Source organism: Haliotis rubra, unplaced genomic scaffold, assembly GCF_003918875.1.
Source record: "Haliotis rubra isolate DU_JTF1 unplaced genomic scaffold, ASM391887v1 Scf1466, whole genome shotgun sequence".
Lineage (NCBI taxonomy): Eukaryota > Metazoa > Mollusca > Gastropoda > Lepetellida > Haliotidae > Haliotis > Haliotis rubra.
In genome coordinates this window covers 69,253-95,947 of record NW_025765410.1, presented here as the reverse complement: position 1 = coordinate 95,947, position 26,695 = coordinate 69,253, and the positions used below count along the sequence as shown (strand labels likewise).

Genomic DNA, 26,695 nt, shown 5'->3' with positions numbered 1-26,695 from the left:
AGAAGTGTAGATTTATATGTTCTCAAACTGGATATAAATAAGGAAAAGGTCTAACAAGATATCAGCAAGACGCTGGTGGCCTGACACTTCAAGCATGCCTCCTCTTAGCTCATAATGTAATTATATTTTTATCTGTTTTCATTGTGGCAGTTATACATGGATGAGACTATGGAGCATTGACCTGAATCTAGAGTAATGCCTGCTTGGTGGAGATTTCTGTAATAGTACATGTGTCAAGAAGAAAACTAATAGAAACATGATGGAATGAAGTATAAATATCTAGTTAATACATAAAAGAAATATCACTATCGTAACACAATACAAAAAATGAAAAAAACTCTTTTTTACATTTAAATGAAAAATATCTTGTTTCAATGATTCAATCAGATAATTATAACCACTGCCTCCATCAAAATGTCAGATTGAACGTTACGTTTACGATCAGCAAATTTCTTTGTACATAACAGCCGTTTGTAACCCGAGAATGTTGTTTCAAGAAAGCTGCATTTAAAGTGAAGAGAGCTCTGTATGTCCTGTATGCATCTCAGTGTAAATATGCAGACAGAGCTGGGTCAGTTCCACGGCCAATTAGACAAGTCTTGTACCGTTTGGAGATAACAGCACAAAGTAGTTTTTGCGTTCTGGTGTGTAAAACAGAGGTTTGTATATATAAAGAGTGTCTTTTGCTACAACTTCCAAGGGGTGTACTATTTTATTAAGGTTTTGGTTTTGTTCCTAGAGAGTACATGAGTGTATATGTATACCCTTGTACTAACTGGAAACTGCCCATCCCAAGAAGTAAATGTTCATGTGTGTTTCTGTAGTATATAATAATCAGCGGTATCAGTTTTGCCTGTGTACCAATGCCAAGTCTTAAGTGACTAACAACATGTCCTGACATTCGTGAAAGGCATGATTAATGCAAATTCCGATAGGAATTTATCTATGTTTCGCCACTGTGAGCACAAAGAACTGTTTTCACTGATAATCGAGACTGGCTGTTGCCTGTCATTGACGTTTTATTCTACTTGGTATGTTCAGCGGTAGGTTGTTTCATTTGTTTCCACGACTTAATTCTGGATGACGTCATAGAGTTTGTTGTCAGCTCTTGTGTCTGTGTCCAGTCCAGCGTAGTCGTTGTCGTCCATGTCGCGTCTGTCGGACAGTTCGGACATAGACGTGTAGTTGTCAGCTGGCTGTGACATGTTGGTGTCAGCTTTATCTTGTCTTTCTCCTTCCTTCACAGATCCAGGCATCCACGTCAACCTGCAACACAATGTACGTGTAAGTCTGCTGTGTTATTTCGTTCCTCAGTTGGAGTTATTTGAGGAATGGCTTCAAAACATGTCTACAGAATTGACGTTAAAACCGTTTGGTTGATTTAGTCAAAGTTTGCACATTGGATTTAGTACGACTGTGACCCGTGAAGATCCGGGGTAGAATAGGTCTTCAGCAACCCATGTGCTTGCCATAAAAAGGCGACTATGCTTGTCGTAAAAGGCGACTAACGGGATCGGGTGGTCAGTTTCGCTGACTTGGTTGACACATGTCATCGGTTCCCAATTGCGCAGATCGATTCTCATGCTGTTGATCACTGGATTGTCTGGTCCAGACTCGATTATTTACAGACCGCCGCCATATAGCTGGGATATTGCTGAGTGCGGCGTAAAACTAAACTCAATCACACACTCACTAATACGACTGTAACCCCACAGTTTTATTGTATTCTTTTGGTCTCAATTACTATCAATCAGTATGTCAACAATACTAGCTTCACAGATTGCTTATTTAAACATAACCAAAAGCTTCAGATGACAGTACGAAATCATTGACATAAGCGCTATTCATCCCATTCCATTATCAGCAATTTAAGAACCACTTGTCTATTAGTGGGATTGGCATCCACATCAACCTGCAGCACAATGTCCTGGTTAGGTCTGCTGTGCTATTTCGCTCCTCAATTCCTCACAATGGATTTTGTGCGTGTGTAAAACCAACTACGTTCTGCACTGTGCTCAAGTATTATTAACCAGCATCTCAACAATACTACCTCCACTGATTGCTTATTCAAACAGAGCCAGACGCTTCAGGTGACACTAAGAAATCATTGACATAAGCGCCATGCAAGTCCATCCCACTCTGTGGTCAGCAACGTAATACACACTTGTCTGTTAATGGGATTGGTTTCAAAAAGTCGGTTTATGGAAACAAATGTTAGTCTGTCGAACGTGACTACATCACTTGCAATATATATTGTTCACACTCACCTTCCTGTCCTGAGCAGGTATAGAAGTACCCCACCCGCCAGCAGCAGTGTCAGGACAACTCCCACAACCACACCAATGACAAGGCTGATGCTGTGTATGAGGGGAAGGACGCGGGTCTTTAGTTCTGAAAGTTACACGTAAAAAAAAACGATATCGGAAACAATATAAAGATTAATTTTATCAGCCACCAACAGAAGAAACAGATTGATGTGCATAAAAACAACGACAACACCACCAGCTATCTTCCCTTTTCGGGGCATGGTGAAGTTCATAAACGTCAGGTGCGTGTTTAATCCAGGTTCACACAACACTCGGCGATCGTCCTCCGTCTAGACATACTCGTCACATGAGTGTTTATTTCGTTAACCAAATGTATGTTTTGTCATTAATATAATCAATGTAAAAATGGTCATTTCATGCAGTAAATTTCATAACAGTTTTAACTTCTTTTCCAGATTTTTAGAGTATGGTCTCTTACCCTGTGTACAGTCTGTGGCATCCCACCCTGTCTTACAGCCCTCAACACACTCCCCTGTCACGTGGTCACAGTTAGAGTTGTCGCACTGGCACTTTCTACTTGAACATGTCTCAGAACAGTCCGATCCATAGCTGCCAAAGTCGCACACTGAAGGAAAATAATATTGAATTTAGTTTGATATGAATTCGAGAGCATTGCATACAAAACACACGCTTGTAACGCAAAAATGGATCTTTCACACCAGAAAAAGAATTCTCACACCGTTCTCCTCTTTAAAGATTTTGTTCTTCAAATTTTTTTGTTCAGCCTGTTCACCGGCGATATTGAGGGAGTTGGGTTTTAGGCAATTGTTTTAGCAATATTCCAGCAATATCACGACCGGGAACACAGAAATGCGCTTTACACATTGTAGCCATGTGGGGAATCGAACCAGGCGTTCGGTGTGGTGTACAAACGCTTTAACCACTAGGCTACTCCACTGTCCTCCACAGAATGACAAACCAACCTGTTTTTGTTATGCCCATATACTCTGCATAGGATACTTTTCAACAAAACGTTTTGTATATTTTCTTACCCTGCATGCAGTTTATTCCTCTCCATCCTGACTTACAGCCTCCCACATACACCCCTGTTACATGGTTGCAGACAAAGGTTTGGTCCCTGCAGTTTCGTTGTGAACACGACTGGGTGCAGTTGGTGCCATAGCTGCTGGACTCGCATACTGAATGCATCACCATAAAAGTCATGTAAGTTATGGAGTTAAATTAAAATACCAGAAAATTGCAGACACATGAACCCCAATTTTTAATGCAAAAGTCTTTTAGTTTTATTTTAATCGCGAAAACAGTCTCCGAGTTTCGGCCTTTATCTCTATTCCGCTGACAACCACGTGACCTTTTCACTCGTGACGTCATATGTGACTAAATCGGCCATATTGCCTTCAGTAATGTAAAACGCTTTTTCTGCCGTTTTCTTAAATGGTGTAATGGTGTATTGTGTTGACTTGCGATGAACAGCGTCATCGTACTATGGAAAAAGTCACCATTTCATCTGATTTCCAAGTTAAAAGAGTGAGTGAGTTATTATTTAACGTCACATCGGCAATATTTCAGCCATATCGTGACGAGAACATATGTCACATTGAAATGGAATAGATGTATATTATAAACACCTGTCGACGAAGGACAGTAAAACAACTAGAATATCACAATTACAACTAAACCTAGTGTGGAAAATTAGAACTAATAGCACTATTGGACAATACAATATAAAAACTGGCTATAGATCGCCAACAACTGAAGGTAGATCACCAAACTAGGGACCATGGGGACTTACAGTACTTTTGCTACCTGTATGGACCCTAGTATGGATATATATCATCCCTTCAGCCGCTGGCAATTGAAGTCAAATTTATCCAAAATTAAAATGACAAGATTACTACATTTAAAACAGGAGGGACTTAATATGTGGTAGAAACGTTAAGTGCGAGTCAAAAATAATACCAAAGAACTTGGCTTCCTTCACAACTTTGATGGGTGTGCCATTTAGAGATAGTTCAGGGTCTTTATGCGGTTTGTATTTACGACAGACATGTATACAATTAGTTTTGGATTTATAAAATTTAAAGCCGTTTGCAAGACACCATTTATTTATCTTGTTTAAACACAACTGCAGTTGCCGTTCAGTAGTATGCATCGTTTTACCACGACAAGAAATATTAAAGCATCCACAAAAAGAGATCCACCGATTGAATCGTTTAAAACCTTGGATAAACTGTTGATCTTGATACTAAATAGAGTCACAGACAAAATATTGCCTTGCGGGACACCCTGATCCTGATTGTAATGATCAGACAGGGTAGAACCCACGCAGACTTGGAATTGTGTGTCATTTAAAAAGTTAGCTATAAATAGAGGCAAACGGCCTTGCAATCCGAAGCCATGTAAATCTCTTAAAATGCCATATTTCCACGTAGTGTCATATGCCTTTTTAAGATTTATCATGCGTTCCATGGTTTTGCAAACACAGCATGTTAGTGGAATCGGTCGATAATTGGACGGATCCGTATGATCACTTCCAGGTTTAGGTATTTGTACTATTATAGCGTCACGCCATGAGGAAGGAAATTTCCCTAACGTCCAAATATTATCAAAAATATGTAAGAGCGTCTCTAAACATGATTCTGGTAAGTGTTTCAGGAGTTGATAATGTATGTTATCAGCACCTGTAGCAGTATCGTGAGCTTGCTCAAGAGCAGTATGGAGTTCTTGAATAGAAAAGTTTCATTATAATCTTCCCCATTCTCTGAATTAAAATTAATAGTTTTCTTTTCTTCTTGTTTTTGATATTGTTGGAATTTAGGCACATAATTAGAAGAGGAAGAATGTTTAGCGAGAGTTTCACCCAGTTTATTCGCAATATCTGATTTATTGGTAAGTAATTGATCTCCATGTTTAAGATGATGGACACTACATTTAGTGTTTCATATAAAGCCCAGTTAGCCTGTTTAAAATTCCGCCTTGATGATGGAGGTACATCAGATGGAGTTACAGGTTTTAGTATAGTAGGAAAATGGTCACTTCCACATAGGTCATCGTGAACTGACCATTTAAATTCATTTAGTAGTTCTGAATTTGTGACTGACAAGTCGAGAGCAGAATAGGTTCCTGTACCAGAGTGTAAATATGTGTTTGAACCATAAATCATTATCTGAACAAAACTCCTCCAGTAATTTACCTTAAGCGTTTGTATTTGCACTACCCCAGAGTGGGTTGTGCCCATTTAAATCTCCCATAATAATACATGGCTTTGGGAGTTGGACATATAGAGCTTGAAGATCAGTTTTGTGAAACGTTGAAGACGGAGATATGTAGAAAGAGCATAATGTAAACGCAGCTTCGTGCAACGTTAGTCGCACTGCAACAGCCTGAAGATTAGAAGTAAGTGCAACAGGGCTATGGATAACGTTATGTTTGACTAGGATGGAAGATCCTCCAGTGGCCTTATCACCCGAGAGTGAAAAACAATGATATGCATTAAAATGATGAAGGTCAATAGTATCTGTCTTTTTTAAATATGTCTCCTATAGACAGATCGCTGATGGTATAAAATCTTGGACTAATATATGTAAATCGCTTAAATTAGTCCTCAGTTCTCTGCAGTTCCACTGCACAACACTATTGGCATAAACTATCTTTTGGGGGGATTTATTGGGGATCTATCCCTCACTTGTTTGGTGTGCGACAAGCTATGTGCCCTAGAATGGACGTTTTCAGATATGCCCATGTCCTCAAGAGATTCATATTTGTTGAACAACTGAATTCTATTTTGCGACCTTTTGGGGGCTCTGCAACTTTGTTTTTTGGAAACATCAGGCTTAGGTTTAATTTTACTGTTGACAATTAGTTGACTATCAGATGACGATTGAGACTCTGAGCGTGATTGAGAAGATGATTTATGATCAGAAGAAGACTTTGACGTATCAGGAAGTGATTCCTCAGTTTGAGATGATATCGCAGGGTACAAAAGCTGTGGAGAGTCGCAATTGACCCAAGTCAAGGTTGTTTGCAGCTAGTGGATGATTTTGTCATTTTAGAGCTGGACTCAGATGGTGTTTTGGCTACTGCAGCATAACTTTCTGGAAGGTCGGATCTCTTTTTGGCCAGTCATTTTTGCCCATTTGCTTGCTCTTCCAAATCGGAAAAAGTGATATTTTTTTAAAAGTGGTTAAATTTCTGATTTTGTTTCATCGCCATTTGCTCTTTCCAATTTCCTGAGCGGGTTAGGACACTCTTTGATTTGAAAAACGAAAAGAAAACGATAGTCGCCTGAGCAAACCGTTGGTGCACTCCTTGATCTTTCAAAATCGCTGTTACAATCTTCTGTTTTGTGTGTCTTTTGTGAGCTGACCGGACCACAGTTCACTGTTGCTTTTTCAGCACTCAACTAGCAGCGCACCCAAACGTAAGCGTTTAATGTTCTTGACATCCCCAGCAATACCTTGAATACCCTTAGATACTGCGAAAGGGTTCAACTTTAACGGTGTCTTGTCAAAAGTCTCAATCACAAGGAAACCTGCACGTGGCCAATACTCAATCGATAGGGACGGTCTGTGGTCAGTATCAACAGGATCAGTTTCGAGTGGACGTTTTGTTTTTTAAGGGGTTTTTCGTATGCCTTGGTTAGTTTTTAATGGTTCATCATCCGAGCTCCCCACCAACCACGGAGTATCACAAGGACAATGCTAAAAACAAGTGGGTCTCCAACTTGCAGCACCAAGGATACTCGGATGATATACTCAAGCAGAAAAGCTAAAAGATTAATTTTTCCACCAGATTGGCCCATGAGCCATCGCCTTCTGGCACCAGCATCTAGGCAAATGTCTACTTTTCAGACGTTTCAAAAAGCAGTGTATAATAATACACTTACAAGCACAATAAGTTTAACAATATGTATAAAAAAAACTAGCCAAAAAGTGATAGAGCAATGAAAATAGAGTGCTCAGGGCTCGGCATGACCAGCCGATTGGGTGTACCGGGGCCATTCAACCACCCGTCTAGGTGAAGTCAGGGCCGAAGTGGTGTGTTGGACAAAGGAACACTGTTCCTGGAACCAGTGCCCTCAACCATCAGAATCCCTTCTTCCACCGACACAGGGGCGCAACCCACGGCAAACGAGTTGGTGGACCAAATATACCCCCGGGTCCACAACGGGGTGTTGAAGAGCGCTTAACGTTACCTAGCACCCACCACGAGGAGGTGGCTCTTCACGGGTGCCCAAAGTTAAAAGAGAGATTTGGGAGGGAGAAGTGTCAATAGGCTTCCTAATGACGTCACACGATCCCTCGTTTCGCAACGTGCGGGCTTTATAAGAGAAAAAAGTCGAGGACGTGTAACAAACAAGTTGAACGTGTCCTAGTTTCGACTGATTCTTCTTCTTCATCGTCACTGATACGGTCCAACACCCATGTGAAAAATGACATCTTTTACTGCTTCCGAAACCATGGTCCTTGTGAAATTGTCTGGTAAAATCAAAGAGGAAGGCATCGGCAATAGGCTCATATGACGTCATGATAACTGCTTCCGCTCATTAACTAACGTGTGTTTCCGTAATAAGCGGAAAAGCGAGTGTTTATTGCGTTTATACAACCTTTTTGTTCAATTTTCATTATGGAAGGTGACTTATAGAATGTGTTTACTTCTATTAAATAATTATTTGCCGTTAGTATTCTCCCCTTAAAGCACATATCTAATTTTGTCATATGACGTATTGGATTAGGTGCCTGACTCTGTGGATGTGGGTTTGAATCCGGATTTGACTCAACCCCAAAAGTTCTGGAATCTGTGCTTTACTCAGAAAGTGAAATCCCAAATATAACATATGTTATATTGGATTACAAATCTTAAATAGTTGCCATCCACAGTATTCTGGTCGGGATATTGAAATAAAGACAAGACTGTGAGGAATATGCATTTGCTTTATCAACAACCTGCCTGTGTCGCACGTTTCTGTCTGCCAACCAGGTAGACACACTCCACTTGGACAGACGCCAGTCAGGTGGTCACACGTCTCCCCGTCACAGTGGCAGGAGTTGCTACAGTTAGCGCCGAAAGTACCAGGACCACAGGCTGAAACATCAAACATGAATGCCATTATATATGTCCATGTGCTCAACCACTTGCATGAATTCAGGGGAATCAACGGAAATGTAAGAGCATTAAGATGGATAGAGTTTATATCGTTATATTGTATACACTCTGATGTGATGAAGCTTGTACTAACACGATATTATTGTCAAGAACCACTCCATTCCAAGGTCATGTCACAATAACCATCGTGTATCTTGTGGGCATGATTTCACTATAAATGTGATTGAGAAGGCATCTACTTTAGCACTTACTAATTAGAGAGCAACCACATGTTACGAATGTTACCAAATGAACGATGTAAACTAAGCATGCATAAATACCTATGTAACTCTTATGAAATGAGACAAAAAATAGCAAATACTAAAGTATTGATTGACCATTCTAACATGTATATCTGCCCTATGAGCCAGTGGCATCCAGATGGACAAAATCTTCACTTCATATGAATGCTCAAAGCCATTGTTGTGTCCCTATTGACTTGAACGCAGACATTTCCACTCGTATTGAAAGGAAGGTCTGAATATCTGGACTGAAGCTACCTATCTATGCTTTATCAACCTCTCACCTGTATCACATGTTTGTGTTTGCCAGCCTGGTAGACAGACTCGACTTGGACAGACGCCGGTCACGTAGTTGCACACATCACCGTCACAGTGGCAGTAGTTGTCACAGTCAGCGCCGAAAGTACCAGGACCACACACTTAAATGGCAAGACAACATAACATAAACGGCATCGACATTGGTGACAAGTGTTAAATCACAAGAAAATATTTCATTTATTGTCATTATTTTTTTTCAGAATTACGACAACTAAATAAAACAAGTATCATCTTAATAACCATTATCAGAAACCATTATATCAATATAATGTGCTCCAGGAAATATAATTGTACTGGAGGATCTACGTCTTAAATTACGTTTAAGCTCATATCATTTGCTGTAAGTATTTATCAATTTTGAACAGAAACATGAAACATGTCTCCGTACCGTTAACGTCCACCTCACAGAAGTCCATGACTGGTACGTCCACAGTATCGTTGTTAACAGTGGTGGTGTACAGGACCAGGTAGCGCCCTTCATCAGAACACGTGACGTTCAAAACATCAGGTATGTCTGTCCCGTCTCTGTTCCCTGTCACGTTGTAGCAGTTGACTCCATCAGTTGGGGAGGCGGCAGTGTCAGCTATGTAGATCTGGATACCATTCCGACGAAATTCAAATCCTCCTGTATGCACCATAATGTTTATTACATTACATTCTGTATCAAATAATACAGTATATAAGCGATATTGCAAGATTGAAATATTTGTCTTCAATGATACACGTTCGAAGGAACGAATCGGTCCCCGTGGATTTCAGCAACGCGTGAAAAACATGCATTACTTTAGACTTTGTGTCCCAAACTGACAGAACGTGGTTTTATTGAAATATTTATATTTCAAAATATCGACTCAATGAAAAGAAATCCTATAATCTGATGGTAAATGTATATGGGTTCGATACGTTATCTGAAACTTAACCAAATCTCAGGCGCAAATACAACGGCAAATATTATGCATTCATTCATTGACGCTTCGGTGTTTTGATGTTTCATGTGCTAGTGTACTCGAATATGGGACAGTCAATCCCCATGTGACGAATCCCAAACGGAAGCCTGTTTTTCCTGGCTGTAATCAGGATGTATACAATGTAATATTTACCTCACATTATGTACCTTCATCCGAAAATGGCAAATTGCAAGATTGACAAGATACTCAGCAAAATGTAAAACTTGACCCAAAAATATTTCGACATTATTCTGTTCCTGTTTAATCAAATATATTTACAAGTATATTAGACAGTAGTAAGTTCACGTGCAAACCTTGACTTTGTGACCTTTAAAAAACAAAAACATAAAATTTATATATGAAAAGCTAATTCATGAGGTCATTCAGTGCATGTTTGCTTAAAGGTGAGGTGATATGGGGTTTAACGTCGTGCTTGAGAATATTTCGCTCATATGACGACGTGCATGCGTGTGTATGTGTATGTGCGGCTGCTTGTACTAGCCAAGACTGAAGCTGGTTTTATAGTGCTAGCTCACTGAAATGCCATGCCGCAGTGAAGCATGAATACCCCACTCAAACACATTATACTGACTCCGAGCCGACCAGTCCTTGTTGTACCCATTAATGCCGAGCGCCAGGCAGGGACAAACAAGTACCATATTTGAACGTCTTTTGGTATTACGCGAACGTGGATCGAACCCGCGACCTTCCGCTCTCCGGGCGGACGCTCTAACCACTACACAACGGAGGCGGTCTGTTTGCTTAAACTGAATCTTTGTTTGGAAATGCCACGCCTTTCAAACCAAGAACGTCAACGTGCTATGGGGAGGTGAGATGCTGGTAAGACTGTGGTCGCTGTTGCAAAAGCTTGAATTGCTCACGACAAACTATTTTCATGTGAAGGTGTTCTGTGCACAGCACACAACTAAAATTATTGTATTAAACCTAACTTTAAAAACCTATTCCAAAAAGTTCCAAGTGTCAAGTTTTCGGTTTTGCTCAGTGCATTTGTTTGTGGTGACCCACAGACGAAGGAGAGAATCAGTCCTCGTGGATTTCATCTCGCTTGACACTAACACCTGTATCACTTCAGGTGAGTGAGGTGAAATTGGGTTTAACGTCGCGCTGGAGAATATTTCGCTCATATGACGACGTGCATGCGTGTGTATGTGTATGTGGGGTTGCTTGTACTAGCCCAGACTGAAGCTGGTTTTATAGTGCTAGCTCACTGAGGTACCATCCCGCAGTGAAGCATGGATACCCTACTCAGACACATTATATTGACTCCGAGCCGACCAGTCCTTGTTGTACCCATTAATGCTGAGCGCCAGGCAGGGACCAACAAGTACCATATTTGAACGTCTTTTGGTATGACGCGAACGTGGATCGAACCCGCGACCTTCCGCTCTCCGGGCGGACGCCCTAACCACTACGCCATGGAGGCGGTCGTATCGCTTCAGACTTTTCCGACAATCACACTGACAGGCCGTGATGTTAGCGAAACGTATCTTGTTCAAAGAATCGACTCAAATGAAGAAACCTGATGGTTAAACGCCAAGTGCGACAAGGTCACCAGCCGTCGTTGGCATTGGCCCTACAGGAAGAATGGCGTCGGATCCTGACCGTTTAACCTTGTGTTAGGGAGCACCTCAACACTCAAGGCAGCCACACTAACTATAAGGTTGTTTTGTTCAATTTGACGCTTCGTCGTTGTGATTTGTCATATGCTAGTGAGCTCGAATATTGGACAAGCAGCCTCCACGGGACAACCGCTAAATGCAAGCCTGTTTGTTTTGTGTCTGTACACATCTGTTATAGTAGTAGTAGAGTGGGGTCTTTGCATCAGATGCCGAGCGCCAGGCAGGGACCAACAAGTACCATATTTTAACGTCTTTTGGTATGACGCAGTCGGGGATCAAACCCACGACCTTCCGCTCTCCGGGCGGATGCTCTAACCACTACACCACGGAGGCGGTCTAGGTCACGTGGGAGGACTGACCTGGGAAATCTGTGTTGGGTCTGGCTGTCACCTGACTATGTCATGATGACATGTACGAAGCAGTTGAACGTGAATCTTTGACGTTCGTGGTTAGGAAGGATTGAATGACCAGTTGTCGGCCTTGTTCCGTGAGCTTTTTTTTCTCGGCTTCGCTGAAGTCGACGATTTTCCGAGTATTGGTTCGAATCTCTTCTTTCATGCGGTAGTACTTGCGATTTTGGCTAAAATCAGGCGAAACTCTTCTTTGGAGATTTTACTGTCCGTGACCGCAGACGAGACGCGATCCTCGATCGTATTCAGCTTTGCTTCGGCCAGCACTTGGATTTCGTCGTGTTTTAAGGCCTTCCATTGCAACCGACGTGGAATGAATTTAAGGGCTATTCCCGCCAGCCCCGATATCCCGGCGGCTATTTCCAACCCGAGGTCGACGGGTGCAGCCACGATGGTCGACAACAAGCCGATGCTGGCACCCCCGAGTCCCATGCCGGTGACCACGAGGGCCATGTCCACGCCGTCGACGGCATTGATGGCCCGATGGTACTTTTTGTGCAATCCGAGTTGCACGTCACGTTCTTGTTCCAGTTGACGTTTGATCTCGCTGATCTGTCACAAATGAAATCCATCCACGCTTTCGAGCGTTTGAGGCACTTCGTCCATGGCCGGATACAATTCCATTTTGCACTATATATATATATAGTTTACGAAATAATATTTAATTGGTCCTCCGTCAATCGTTGATGAATATACTTTAAGGTGATGAGGCAAACGTGATCGGGTGCATAAGTCTGGTTGAGTAAAATTTCCTCGAGGCTTGTGGTGGAAGCTGTTCCTAGTTTAGACAACAAGCCCAGCAACCAGGACATAATGCTGCCCAAGATGCCTGGCAGGGCTTCAGCTGCTTTGCCGGCCAGTCTCGCCAGGGCTTCCCCGAGCGATTTCAACTGTTTTTTATCCAGTCTCTGACGTCGCCACCTTTCTTGGGTGGTGGTGTCGGTGTCGTACCGCCCATCAGCACTAAGACGAAGGTCGATACGATTAAGCCCAAAGCCGTCAGAACGCTGGTGATGGTGATCCCTTTTTCCCAGAACAGATTTCGGATCCTGTCGGCTAGCGTGGTGCCCTCGTTCAACACACGGTCGATGTTTTCACGCACGCCTCTGATCTCGGATCAAAGCTGTCTCAGAAGGAGGACGCCACTTCCAATCGGGTTGATCTTTTCTCTTCCAAGTTGTGCAATCTTTCCGCGATAAGACGTCGGGTGAACTCGTCCCCCGCTTCGTCGAGTTTGTTTTTTTCACGAACGACATGCTCATCGAGCGCGTCCATTTTGGTTACGTTGTCCACAAGCGATCCACAAATGGTTTGCATGGCCTTGTCCAGCCCTCGCAGTTCCCGAAAGGTAAATTCAATCCCGGGCAAGTGTTCGTTCCGCTACGTGGTCAATAGTTTTTCGACGGTGTTGGATGTGTCTTGAGCGCTTTGTTGTACGTCTCTCAAATCATCTCGACCGACTGTACCCGCCAAGTCATCGAGCTCGGCATTAGCTTCTCGTAAAGCCTTGTCGAACTTCCCGCTTATTTTTTGTCGATAGTTGGTTATATTTAATTTGTCGCGGATAAAGACAGCAACTGGCCAGTGTGGACAAAGCGAGAGGTTTTCTCGTATGGGAGTGCATGAGATCGATGGGCCCAGAGCATCTTTCATTAACGGTATCCCTTTATGATCGAATTCGAACTCGGAAGGATCACGATAAAGAGGAGCTATATTAATTTCTTGCTCCAGGGCATCATAATAATCATCGACGGTCGTTTTTAGCAGGTCATCGCCCCTTGTGTCCTTGTGCGAATGAGGTCTCCTCATCGTCAAGCAAAGGGGTTCTATCATCCCCCAAATCGTCCATGGGAATATCGTCAGCCATGATTTTTTATTTATTGAACATAGATTTTATATTATTAATTAAAAAAATGGCGTCGCAATACGGACAAAACTCGATCCTTAATGAAAATTGAGAAAACCCTTGGCGGTCAAAGCTGTGTGTCAATCAGTGATGATCACCAACAATCCGAGCACGAAAAACAAACACTGTTGGTGCGCTTTCCCAACCACGGCGAGAACGACGTCATCGTTCCGGGGACGGCTCGCCTGTCCTTCCAGATCAGTTTGGAATACGACGATAATAAGCGAGAAGTCGAGGGGAACCCGACTCGTGCCATCAAGAAAAAAACGACCATCAAAATCAGCGGAAACGAAATTTTGATAATCGACGACAGTGACGTGTTCTTCAGCTAAACGGACCTCTGGAGAACCGCGAGCAAACGGGAAAACAAGTACCAGGGGATTTGTCCGGCGGAGTGTCCATCGACTCGGTTGTGTGTGAGGTACGGTTTCAACCAAGCTGAACTCACCGCAATGGCGAAAAAACATGTGGCCATTGCAGAGGCGATCGGGAACCGATTTTGCATCTCACTCGACTTCAATTTGCTCGATGGTCACATGCCGTTTTACCAAACCGTGCTGGGCGACAAGCTGGAGTACGAACTCGCGTTTAATGATTACACTCACCTGATCGTGATGGAGAGCGGCGAGGAGGGTCACTACACCATCGACAATATTTCGCTGGAGTTCGACAAGGTGAAGAATCCGGAATTGGCTCGACAGATTTGCAACCAGTATTTGGGCACGTTAGCCATCCCGTACGATCGCATGCTGCGACACTGAAAGATCGTCGTGAACAAGAGTGACACATTGTGGAACTTCAACCTGAACGTACCCGCGCGATTGATGAAGGGCATTCTGATCCTGCCGGTGGAATAATTTTTGCCATTTCGAAGGGTCAACAAAAAGTATTGGAACCCCAAGATCACGAAAATCGAGGTGACCGTCGAGGGCGTGCCCAACCAGCTGTTCAGCCAAGGCATGCATGCTTACCATCAGTGGGACGAGATCCAAAAGTTACCGGCGATCAAGCGCCCGCCGGAATAACAAGGCCATCGTCAAGGACCTCCGTCTCGCCTCCGCGTCGGTAGGAGAGTAAGAATCGATTTCATCAACGCCCAACTCCAACGAGAAAACCACACCATTCGAACGTTCAAGGACGTCAACGACGCCATGCAACAATACTACCTGCTTACCGGCAAACGCTTGGAACCTCTCAGCGACGAACGCACCCTCTCCCAGTATTACAACCCTCCCAAGACACAGCAAGACCAGGAGCTGATTTTTGTGGCCTTAGGATTAGTCGCCACCGTATGGATAGCCAAACAATTAGATTAAAATATTTATAAAGATGTGTATGAAGATGGGACGACGCGCACTGTTTCAGTGTCAGTACGTGCTTCTCGGAAAAACCGAAACCTGTTGCAGGAAATGCACCACCGACTATTGCGGCATCCACATGATGTCCTTCAGAAAAGGTTTCGTCATCTACATGTGTGAAGTGTGCGGGATTGGCATGAAATGTCATTATCGTCGTTGCAAAGCCCACGGAGCGGATGTGGTATGAGGTCGTCTCATCTACTTGACGAAATGAGATTATCTCAACGAACGTAACCGATCTTCAGAATAAATTTTTTTTAAAAAGATTTCACATGTGCTTCATTTCAGACAGAAGGCTGACGGAGTTACCTCCCTTGATTGAACAACCTATTAGACATTTGACTTCGCACTTGAATATAATTATTTATTTTTTAAAGAAAGTTTTCGCACATTCTCATAGCAATCATGACGACCGTCGGCGAACTCAGAGCGATGGCGAATAAACGTGGATTGGGGGGTTATTCTCGCATGAGACAACCCCAGCTGCTCACCTTGCTCGACATGAAGTATGTCAAGCCGCTTACCGTGTGAGACCTCAAACTCCGACCTAAAGAATGGGGTTTGAAGGTTTATTTTCGCATGAGGAAAGCCCAACTGGCCATCTTACTGGAAGACGCCGAGCCGGTCAAGTTGAAATTCGTGCCGAAGGACCATGCCGTGGGTAAGTATCTGAGAGACTGGAAAATAACTGTGCAGTCTAACATCAACGTCAACAGCGTCAAATCTCTGATCGCCGACAAAGTCGAAGAAGAGTTGGATGATTTAAAAAGTATCAAATACCAGTTGACCATCCACATGTTGCTCCACAAACAGCAGACGGATGGCAGTACCGAGTCCATCGAGCCTTAGTTCAGAGGCAAGCAGGAAGTCGTACTTCAATCCGACTTGATCCCTTCGACCCTCGATACCTCGCTACAAAAAATACAAGAATCGTTGGAACGATGGACGCACAGGGGCTCCGGGTCAGTGGTGGGAAGTATCAACACCATCAATTTGGATATAGCGAACTACGTGCCATTCAGAGGCGGAACTTTCCTAGACTTGCCACCTTACTACAGAAATAAAAAAGCCATTAATAACATTAAAAATAAAGACGATGCTTGTGAAGTATATTCGGTGAGAGCTGGCTTATTTCCAGTAGCTATTAATGAGAATATACCTTCGAGCTATCCCGAAAAAGACGGGCTTAAAAAACCGGGATGGCTTAGTTAAACCCACACCCATTTCCTCCTGGACCCGATTTGAAAAACTAAACAATTTAGCCATCAACGTCTTCGGTTCACGAAGGCAATACAACCATCGTACACCGATTTAGCTCCATGCCCGATGATGTGCGCAGAATCAATTTATTTATGACCGAAAAAGAGGGTAAGTATCAGTATACACATATTGAAAGTCTGAGCAGACTGTTGTACAATCAATCGACGCATAGAGAAAAGAAACACTTCTGCAAATGATGTCTGCACAGCTTCACGCGAGCAACCCTACTGGAAGCGCACCGGGGGGATTGCCGAGGTGAGGGTGAGACGTCCGTCCGAATCGACATGCTTTGAGAACATCAAAACAGCTTAACGTTCATGAATTGCAAACACCAAATGCCCGTGCCCTACGTTATTTACGGTGACTTCGAAGCACTCATCAAACCTGTCGGCCACGATATGACGCCAGACACGAATCACAGTTTCACGTACAAAATGCAAGACCACCGAGCCTGCAGGTTTGGGTACATGGTAGTCCGATGCGACTGACGAACGAATACTCCCATGATCTACCGAGGTCCCGACGCGGCCGAAACGTTTCTCACGTTCTTACAACGCGAAGAGGAAAAGATCAGGGAAACTTTGTTGGACCCTGCTCTTATGGATATGACGCCGGAGGATATACTCGCTCACGAAAAGGTTAAGCATTACTATGTGTGCGACCAACCCCTGAATGGGGGTGTCGTGAGAGATCATTGCCACATCACCGGTCAATACCGAGGTGCCCCCATAACGCGTCCAAACTCCAGCTTAGAATCGATACCTTCGATACCAACGATACCTTCGCCATCACCAATCGATACACCCACGCGGCGACTCGAGATCTGCTGCTACGGAAGGGCGTGTACCCGTACGAGCACATGGACGATTGGCCCAAGTTCGACGAGACCCGACTCCACCATCTGCCACGACGATTACGACCACCCCCAGAACGTGTGGGAGAAACTGGGCTGTTGACATTTGGGAGATTATCACTACCTCTACTTGAAAACGGATGTCCTGCTGCTAGCCGACTTGACGTGTGCACTATCGGAATCTGCAACTGTACTTGTTGGGAATGAAGCCGACTAAAATACATCGGGTGCTGCAATTCGATCAAAGTCCCTGGATGGAACATTACATTCGGCTGAACACCGTGCTGCGAAAAAAAGGCCAACAGCAACTTCGAGAAAAACCACTACAAACTGATGAACAAATATTGTGTTCAGCAAAACCATGGAAAACTTGAGAAAACGGGTGACGGTCAAACTCGTACAATCTCATGAGGAAGAAAAACTCTGGAAACTCATAGCCAACCCGCCCTTCAATCGAAGCAAGCTATTTGATAATGACTTGGAGGCGCTGCACATGAACAAAAACCACATCGAGGTCAACCGACCCCTCTACGTGGGGATGAGCATTCTCGACCTCTCCAAACATCTCATGTACAATTTCTACTACAACGAGTTAAAACATCAATACGGCAATCGATGTTAAGTGCTGTACACGGACACGGATTCAGTGCTCATGGAAATTCGTACCGAGGACGACGACGCCTTACACAGCACGACCAATAAAAACGTCCTCGGCAAGATGAAGGACGAATGCGCGGGGACACCCATCGCGGAATATGTTGGGTTAAAACCTAAAATGTATTCGATTCAAAAAGCCGATCACGGCAAAATCCGAAAGGCGAAAGGGGTCAAGAAATACGTGGTGAAGCACCACATCAAACACACCCTCTTCAAACAGGCTCTCTTTGATAAACCCACGATCAAACATGAACGCGTTGAGAAGCGACAAACACAACATCTACGGCATCACTCTCAACAAGACGTCCCTGTCGCCCCTGGATACCAAATGATGGATTGCAAACGATGGCATCCACACTTATAGCTATGGGTACCAACAGTAGGTCTCGACGTGTTGGGAGTTTCCGAGACCCCCAATAAAGGAAACTCCACTCGATGCCTCAAGACAATTGAATGAACGATAGCATGTATACATCATGGAGAAGGTTTACTACAGCGGGGTTACTGGAAAGGTGTGAGCGCCATCCCGAAGCTAGCCAAAGCTGCTCGTGTCTCCGAGGATACCGTCAAAGCTTGGCTTAAAAAACAATCCATCTGGCAAGTGTACCTACCGGCTCCCCGATACATCCCGAGAAGAAAATTTGACATTTCCATACCCAATCATACCCATCAACCGACCTCCTGTTTCTCCCACACGACAGGGTGAGAAACAAAACGAACAAGTACGCCCTGACCGTCGTGGACGTTGCCAGTCGCTACAAGGAAGCGGAGCCGTTAACGACCAAAGATTCGAGTCAAGTCGCTAAGGCCTTAGAACGCATCTACAAACGCAGTCGCTTGACCTGGCTTACCGAATTACAAGTCGATCCCGGACGCGAGTTCATGGGAGTCTTGCCGCAGCTTTTATCGAAGCAAAAATCCAGGTGAGACGAGGCGTGGCTGGAGCTCACCGAAGCCAAGCCATCGTTGAAAGATTCAATAGGTCTTTAGCCGAGCGTTTGTTCGGACATCAGTATGCGCGAGAGATGGTCAACCCAGAAAAACGATCAAAGGAATGGGTGGTATGGTTACCGCGAGTGGTGTTGGTGATCAACGACGAAGTCACTCGATAAAAGACCCGTCGAAGACATTCGAATGAAATCTGTGACGACCAAATCGGCTGCACCATTGCGTCAGGGTCGTTGTGAGGTATCTGTACCAGCCCGGTGAACTCGAAGGTGGCTATAAACGTCGCCCCACAGACCCCGTATGGTCCATGAAAACGTACAACGTCAACCGAGTGGAAAGATGACAAACCAAATCTGTATTACTTGCAAGACGGACTGGGTAGGGGATTCGTCCGATAGGAATTACAAATTGTCACTCACGAGACGGTATTACCACCTTCTTATTAAAAATTTTAAAAAATTCTGTCTTGGATTCGAACGCTAAAACTCTATGTCCGAGGTCTGGCACGTTCCATTTAGAGAACCAAAAACAAACAAATAAATGTTCTGTCTGGGATTCGAACGCTTAAACTCTAGATACAAAGTCCAGCACATTCCCTTTATATTGGCGGTCTCACTCTGTCAGTGACAGTGCATTCAAGCAATATATAGGTCATACGCTTTGCGAGCTTATGTAACCCGATTCTAAATTAGCCGATTGTGGCTTCTAAACATGTTTTCAGCGTCCATCGATGCATGCATCGTGATCAGCGTAATCTAGACTACCTAACAGCATCGTGATTGTATTTTATTACACCTTGATTCGAGGTGAAATGCCACAAAACGTGCACGAGGCGAGCGAGACTGGTTCTGCGCTACTGTTGCTAGTATAGACGGAGCCCAGCTCAATATAAATAATGGATTGTGGCCTCAATTTTTCAGCGTTCGTCGACTAATGTATCGTATTCAGCGTTCTTCAAACTACCTAAGGGCATCGTGTTTGTATTTTATGAGACATGGATTTGAGGTGAAAAAGCCACCAAACGTGCACAAAGTATTGAAGCGGAAGTGAAATGATGGGTTTCAGACATCCTTTGCGCTACTATAGACGGAGCCCGGTTTAAGAGGATGATGCAATCTCAGGATAAACCCGTTAAACTGGGCACTCGGCTATCAGGTCCTCTGTGGCTCAGTTGAACGACTGCTGGGTACGATCAAGGTCCAGAGATGCGCAACTCTGTGACCGAGGTTCGAAGCCTACCGTTCGAAAATAAGACACGGAGCTCTCAGGTCGAGCGCAGTCGACCACAACACTTCAGGAGAAATACCAGCGCACCACAAACATCATCAGACCAGGGACCAGGCGGGTCTCTGGACAAAACACCAATTTCTCCCTCCGTGGGTTGTTGCCACAGAGGGCTTTTGACATTTTTATATTTGAACTTGCACATCGATGGATGGTTCTCGTTATTTTTTTAATAAAAATAAGCCTCTAAGCCGCATCTGATGTAAAAAACCCACTCTACTACTACTGTTATTGACAGATTCTTTACTATATAACGTTACAATGCGTTGAAAAGTTGGTGGCGTTTCTTTTGCCATTGAGTTTGTCACTATATTTATAAGATATACTGGTCGAAATACTTTACTCACTGTCAGTTCTGAAGTAGATGATAACGTCATGCATCAGTGTTTTCTGTCCCAGATCCACCCTCCACCAGGCAGATGTTATAGTGGGTCTATTGTAAGCAGAATGAAAACAACTTCTCCCAAGATAGATTCCTCTCGTGTCTCCATCCACGGCATTTGATGATGGCTGAAAGACACTACTGGCCGATGTATTCTTGTTCAGGGCTATATTTTCTGTGACAAGTGAAAAGAGTGATGTGTATGTAGCACCTGTCATGCAAGCAGAGAGGAGCCAAAACGTGACAATGATTATACCTGTGCATTAATTAAGCACCACCCTATTTTGAAATTAAGATGTGATGCTACAGAAAAGTTAGGGTATAGCCATCAATTTAATCAACATGTAGTTAAAGAAGCTTTATCCACTGACAGTTTTACAAATACCATAACTTTTTCTATTCTTTTTGAAAGAATGTGTTGATGAAAATAACTATTCCTCTCCTGCTCAAACTACACAATTAAATAAAGTTTTGACTAAAAATAACAATTCTGTTATATACCAAGATGACATTTACACATCAAGTAAGCTTTAATTATGCATAATCAGGAAGAACCCGAATGTCAAAGATTCAGACATTACTCCAACAATTCAGATTGCTAATTGACAAAAACTGAAAAAGCCACATTGATAAGAGGGATTTTGTAATACTTATTTTTATAATTTTGAGTTTTTTGTAATGAGTAAACACTTCTCCGTGCCGGATACTGATAGTTACATCTAAATTGTGTTTGTTTTGTTTGTAAAGCGACTTTTATTGCATTTTAGTGTTCTTTTTTTAGTTTGACTGTCCTAAATCTTATTTTACAAACGTTCATCCATCCACAATAAATAACGAATTTATTGGCCTCACAACAATCAATTATTACTTTTCACAGTAAGGTAACTTGTTTCAGGACAGAAAAACACGTGTTTTAAATATAGGCAATTATCATAATTAAAATACATGCCATTGGTAATTTCAATGATGTTTAGTTTTTGAAATGTTAAATACTTGCTATATCAAATTATAAAGGTTATTTTTTGGAAAGAGTTTAGAATTACATTTCAGACAAAATTAATTGGTTTATATACAGGGTGGTGCTTATTTTATGCACATATGTATATACGGATAATATGTCATACCGAGCGTTCATTGTATGAACACAAATTCTTGACGAATGTATTTCATGTGCGGTGTTAGAGCCCTTACATTGTGATAACCTCAGTGAATCAATGAACATCTCATGCAAACCTTTCTGACAAGTCGGTCCGGACCATCCCCTGGAACAACTTGCAGGCTGACAACCGGAAGTAGGGTTACAATACACCTGTGGACAGTGACACTGGTAGCTGCACCTGTAGCCGTATCTACCTGCTGGGCAGCTGCCTGTAATAGATGATATATGTGAATGATCTGCATCAACAACAGACAGTGACACTGCTAGCTGCACCTGTAGCCGTATCTACCTGCTGGGCAGCTGCCTGTAATAGATTATATATGTGAATGATCTGCATCAACAACAGACAGTGACACTGGTAGGTGCACCTGTAGCCGTATCTACCTGCTGGGAAACTGCCTGTAATAGATTATATATGTGAATGATCTGCATCAACAACAGACAGTGACACTGCTAGCTGCACCTGTAGCCGTATCTACCTGCTGGGCAGCTGCCTGTAATAGATTATATATGTGAATGATCTACATCAACAACAGACAGTGACACTGGTAGCTGCACCTGTAGCAGTATCTACCTGCTGGGAAACTGCCTGTAATAGATTATATATGTGAATGATCTGCATCAACAACAGACAGTGACACTGGTAGGTGCATCTGTAGCCGTATCTACCTGCTGGACAGCTGCCTGTAGCAGAAGTGATTTCTAAATAATATTTTTCCTCACACCTGACAGTTGATGAAAGCAAACGCATAGACAATGTCATGTTATCCTCCATAGAATTCAAACAGAGCAAGTTAAGATGTTGACGCTTAAAAAAGTCTGATGCATGAAACAAGTACCGTTTTAATTCTGTTATGGCATTGTCCAAGCGGTGGACAGCATGCTGTTGAGATTGCTATACATTTAGGAAGAAAAAAACTGAAGAACAAATGCTTCGTGATTTACACAATTTCACCCATGAGCTTTCGACAATATGTTTTTTATCTCCAAATACTTTTTTTTGTTTTGCATATTTATCAAGGTTTACGTACGAGCAATATTATCCAAATTCATTTAGCGTATAAAGATTGCAATTCATTTTAACGTATAATGAACTAATTCATAGCGTTGATATACTATTGCCCGCATGGGTATCAATACTTTTGTCCGATCACGACATCTAGCGAGTAATTTCGGAAACTTCACAATACAGCCAGAAGACTAAGTTTGTGTGATCATGTACATGGCTACATGTCAGTTCCCGGGACAGGGTGGAGTTCTCTGACGTCACCACAACATTGGGTACACTTTACCTCTGCATGACCAGCAATCTCAGGTGGTTGTTCTCTCTGCAAATGTTGAACATGAACTGACAAGGATAGATACATTAAAGAGTACTTAGCGACAGAAACCGAAAACAATTGTATCCCTGTATGTGCACTCGTCTGCCAGCTTAATCTAACGAACATATGCATATCCTCATCTATAACCTTACTTTGTTCTATTTTCTAAAGTATATCCATACAAATCCCAAATTGGATTATTTGTAACTTCAATAAACTACAAACACTATTCCATTTAAATGGGATAACCTAGTTTTAGCAGTATGACTTTGTTGTGTTCACCTAGTGGCATTCAGCCTGAGTGAGTGAGTAAACATTTTACGTCACATCGGTAATATTTCAGCCATATCGTCACGTGACGAAAGTTAGTAGAATTCAGCAAGTATTTAGCCGTTATTCAATAACGTGTATCACACTACAGTGGTGATACCTTCATAATGTATGGACATTACACATGACAGAAATAAAATCGTCCTGGTCACATGAACTTGAAGTGGAAACTATAAAGGACTTTAGTAATGAGTGAGTGAGTTTTGGTTTTACGCCGCTTTTAGCAATATTCCAGCAATATCACGGCGGGGGGACACCAGAAATGGGCTTCACATATTGTACCCAAGTGGGAAATCGAACCCGGGTCTTCGGCGTGACGAGCGAACGGGTCTTTACGAGAGCAGTGTCTGAGATGACTGATATTTATTACTCACACAGTTCCCTTTAGCTGCATGATACCTGGCGGCCACCATTTCCTGGAGCAGGGCCACTATCTGGACATATTAGTTTGTCTTTCCACGATATGTGGATAAAGGCTAATTTTGCCTAATGTGCCTGATTCAGGTAGTTAGTCGCGGATTATAAACACATCACTCTTGGATGCAAGCCACAGCCACGTGAAATGCGAAAGGAGCAAAACTGGATTCCCGATCATATAGGTTGTTATTTAGTTCTGTTTCTGACAGAGGGATTTGTTTGTTTTAAGTCAGTCACTGTTTTTCCTAACACTTGGTATGATCAGAGGAAGGTGTTTATTTGAATGTCATTTCCTGTGACAAAATACACTTTCATTTCACATGCACAACCTGTGCTTCTGAATTGAGTGAAGGCAAATACGTTAATACAATATACGTTGTTTTTTTTCACTATTTCGAGGCTATTTGTAGGTTTCAAAAATAGATCATACAGATAAGCGCCCAATACAGTGATACGTTTGAACAAGCAGTGAAGTTTTGTTTAACAACAGATGGCTATTTTATTTCCTTATTATGTACTAAGCAGCAAAAAACCCCGTCAGTTTGGAAGTTTCCTTCGCAGAAACGGATAACTCTAAACTCATATAATGTTTTGATTGTATATTTTTGACAACATCTCCAACTTTAGCTGAACAAAGGCATTACTTCCCAAATCAGAATGGAACCCAGGAAATAGTCTCAAAAACGCAACCTGATCTCGGACATGGTACGATGTTCTCCATGTTTTTTCATGCAACTCATGCTGCACGTGCTGTTCACAAGGACCAACCCTATAAAATGCACCCCCAAACCTAGTTGAAACATTCACATTACAACGTCAGCAGGATGCCGCAACTCACGACAGCTCAGAGGAACCAGGCGCTAGGAAGACTTGAAGCTGGCCACACTGCACAAGCCGTTGCCAATCACCTCCAGGTCAACGTTCGGACCATCTACAGGCTGCAGCACCGTTTCCGGGCCACCAACACCACAAATGATCGCTCCTGTACTGGCAGACCAAGGGTGACCACAAGACGACAAGACCGCCATGTTGTGCGACAGCATGTACAGAATCCCTTCATGCAGGCATCCGAAACAGCACGCCAGACAGTGGGAACACACGGAAGACCAATCAACACTGATACAGTACGCCGACGTCTTAACAGCGGGAACTTCCATTGCCGTAGACCTTACCGTGGGCCTATGCTCACGCCTCATCGGCGTGAACGTCTACAATTTGCCCATCAACACCAAAACTGGCGATACAGGCAATGAAGAACTGTTCTGTTCACAGATGAGAGTCGGTACTACGTACCAACTGCAGATGGCAAAACAAGAATATGGCGACGACGTAGCCAGCGTTATTCAGACCGATGTGTTATGGAAAGAGACTCATGGGGAGATGCAAGCATCATGGCATGGGGTGGAATAGGCCTGAACCAAAGAGTGGGCCCTGTGGTGTTCCAGAACCTCGGTCCAGGGAGAGGAGGCGGCTTCACAGCGGTGCGCTACATCGACCAAGCTCTCAGACTTCCCAACATGATAACGCCTGGGCCCATACTGCCAGAGCTACACGGGGCTACTTACAGCAGAACGGTGTCAACAGTATGCAGTGGCCAGCCCTTAGTCTTGATTTAAACCCAAGTTAACATCTTTGGGATGAAATTCAGAGGAGACTGAATAATGTCATACCAAGGCCGAACACAGCCGGTTTATTGCGCCAGGCCTTTCTCAAGGTGTGGTTCTAGGTGTCAATGGATTTCATCAATCGATTGGTGCACTGTACTTCAATTATTGCCGCTCGTGGTGGTCACACTAGATACTGAAGTCAAGAGTCTGAATGGACTGCAAACGTTCACGTCATGTCTTGAAATTGTGCTCAGTTATTCATGGATGTGTCAGGATATTGTACACAAAAATGTGTTTGATCCGTTTATTATGTCCATTTCTCTAATGATTTGATTTGATTTTGAGTATACATTGGGATAAGTAATATAGAGGTTCAGACGAGTGAGTTAATATTTAACGTCACATCGGCCATAGCTCAGCCATATCGTGACGAAAACAATTTATACAATAATAAATGAAAACATTTTGGAGAGTAAAACCTATCGACGATGGACAGTAAAAATACTAGAATATCATATATATGAACATAAAACTAGCATGTCAAACTAAAAAAAATAATTAAAGAAGACAATACAATATAAAACACGGGATATATATCGCCAACAACTGAAGGTAGATCACCATACTAGGAACCAGGGGACTTACATTACTTTTGCTTTAGTATGTAAAGCGTGATATGTTTTCTTTCAGTACAAATTTTGGTGTGATAATCCCTCGCCATTTACAATTTAGTGACTTCAGTGTTGATAATATTGACTTATCGGCAACGGAGGCCAAGCTACACACACAGGCCTAGTTTGGTTATCCACTGGTTACAACAGAGAGTAGTGACATGTAACCATTCTTAAAACACAGCTTTCTGAACTTTTCATAAAGCAATTCAGCGCTGCTGGTCTTAATACATTCAGGCGTAACCCTCAAAGAAGTGCGACTTTACATCGAATGACGTAGTCCCAATTTAAATAACACGTGAAATGCTAAATCGACTCGGTATATATGATAATCGGCTGTCTGAAGGGGACATAGCTCTACAATGAAACTGCAGTCCTTTTCCGCCTGAATGTATTCATTTTGCACCAAGCCATACGTCCATACATTGTGGGGGTATCAGGCTAACTGCCCCCCGACAACTGCCCCCCTGGCTATCTGTCCCCCGTCCATTGTGCCCCCCGGACGACTGCCCCCTAGGACAAGTGTACTAATATAACTGTTTCAAGTTTCCA

General features: G+C 43.0%; 1 protein-coding gene across 1 annotated transcript; it reads right to left on the bottom strand.

The window, feature by feature from the left end:
* LOC124269701 (multiple epidermal growth factor-like domains protein 11) lies at positions 1 to 22,021 on the bottom strand (the record flags this gene model as incomplete). Its single annotated transcript, XM_046704735.1, has 9 exons — positions 1 to 1,266; positions 2,268 to 2,391; positions 2,746 to 2,892; positions 3,320 to 3,466; positions 8,238 to 8,372; positions 8,959 to 9,093; positions 9,381 to 9,617; positions 20,603 to 20,812; positions 21,871 to 22,021. Coding segments are annotated over 9 exons (1,482 nt in total), but the record flags the coding sequence as incomplete, so codon positions are not given.
* Between the last annotated feature and the right edge of the window lie 4,674 nt (positions 22,022 to 26,695).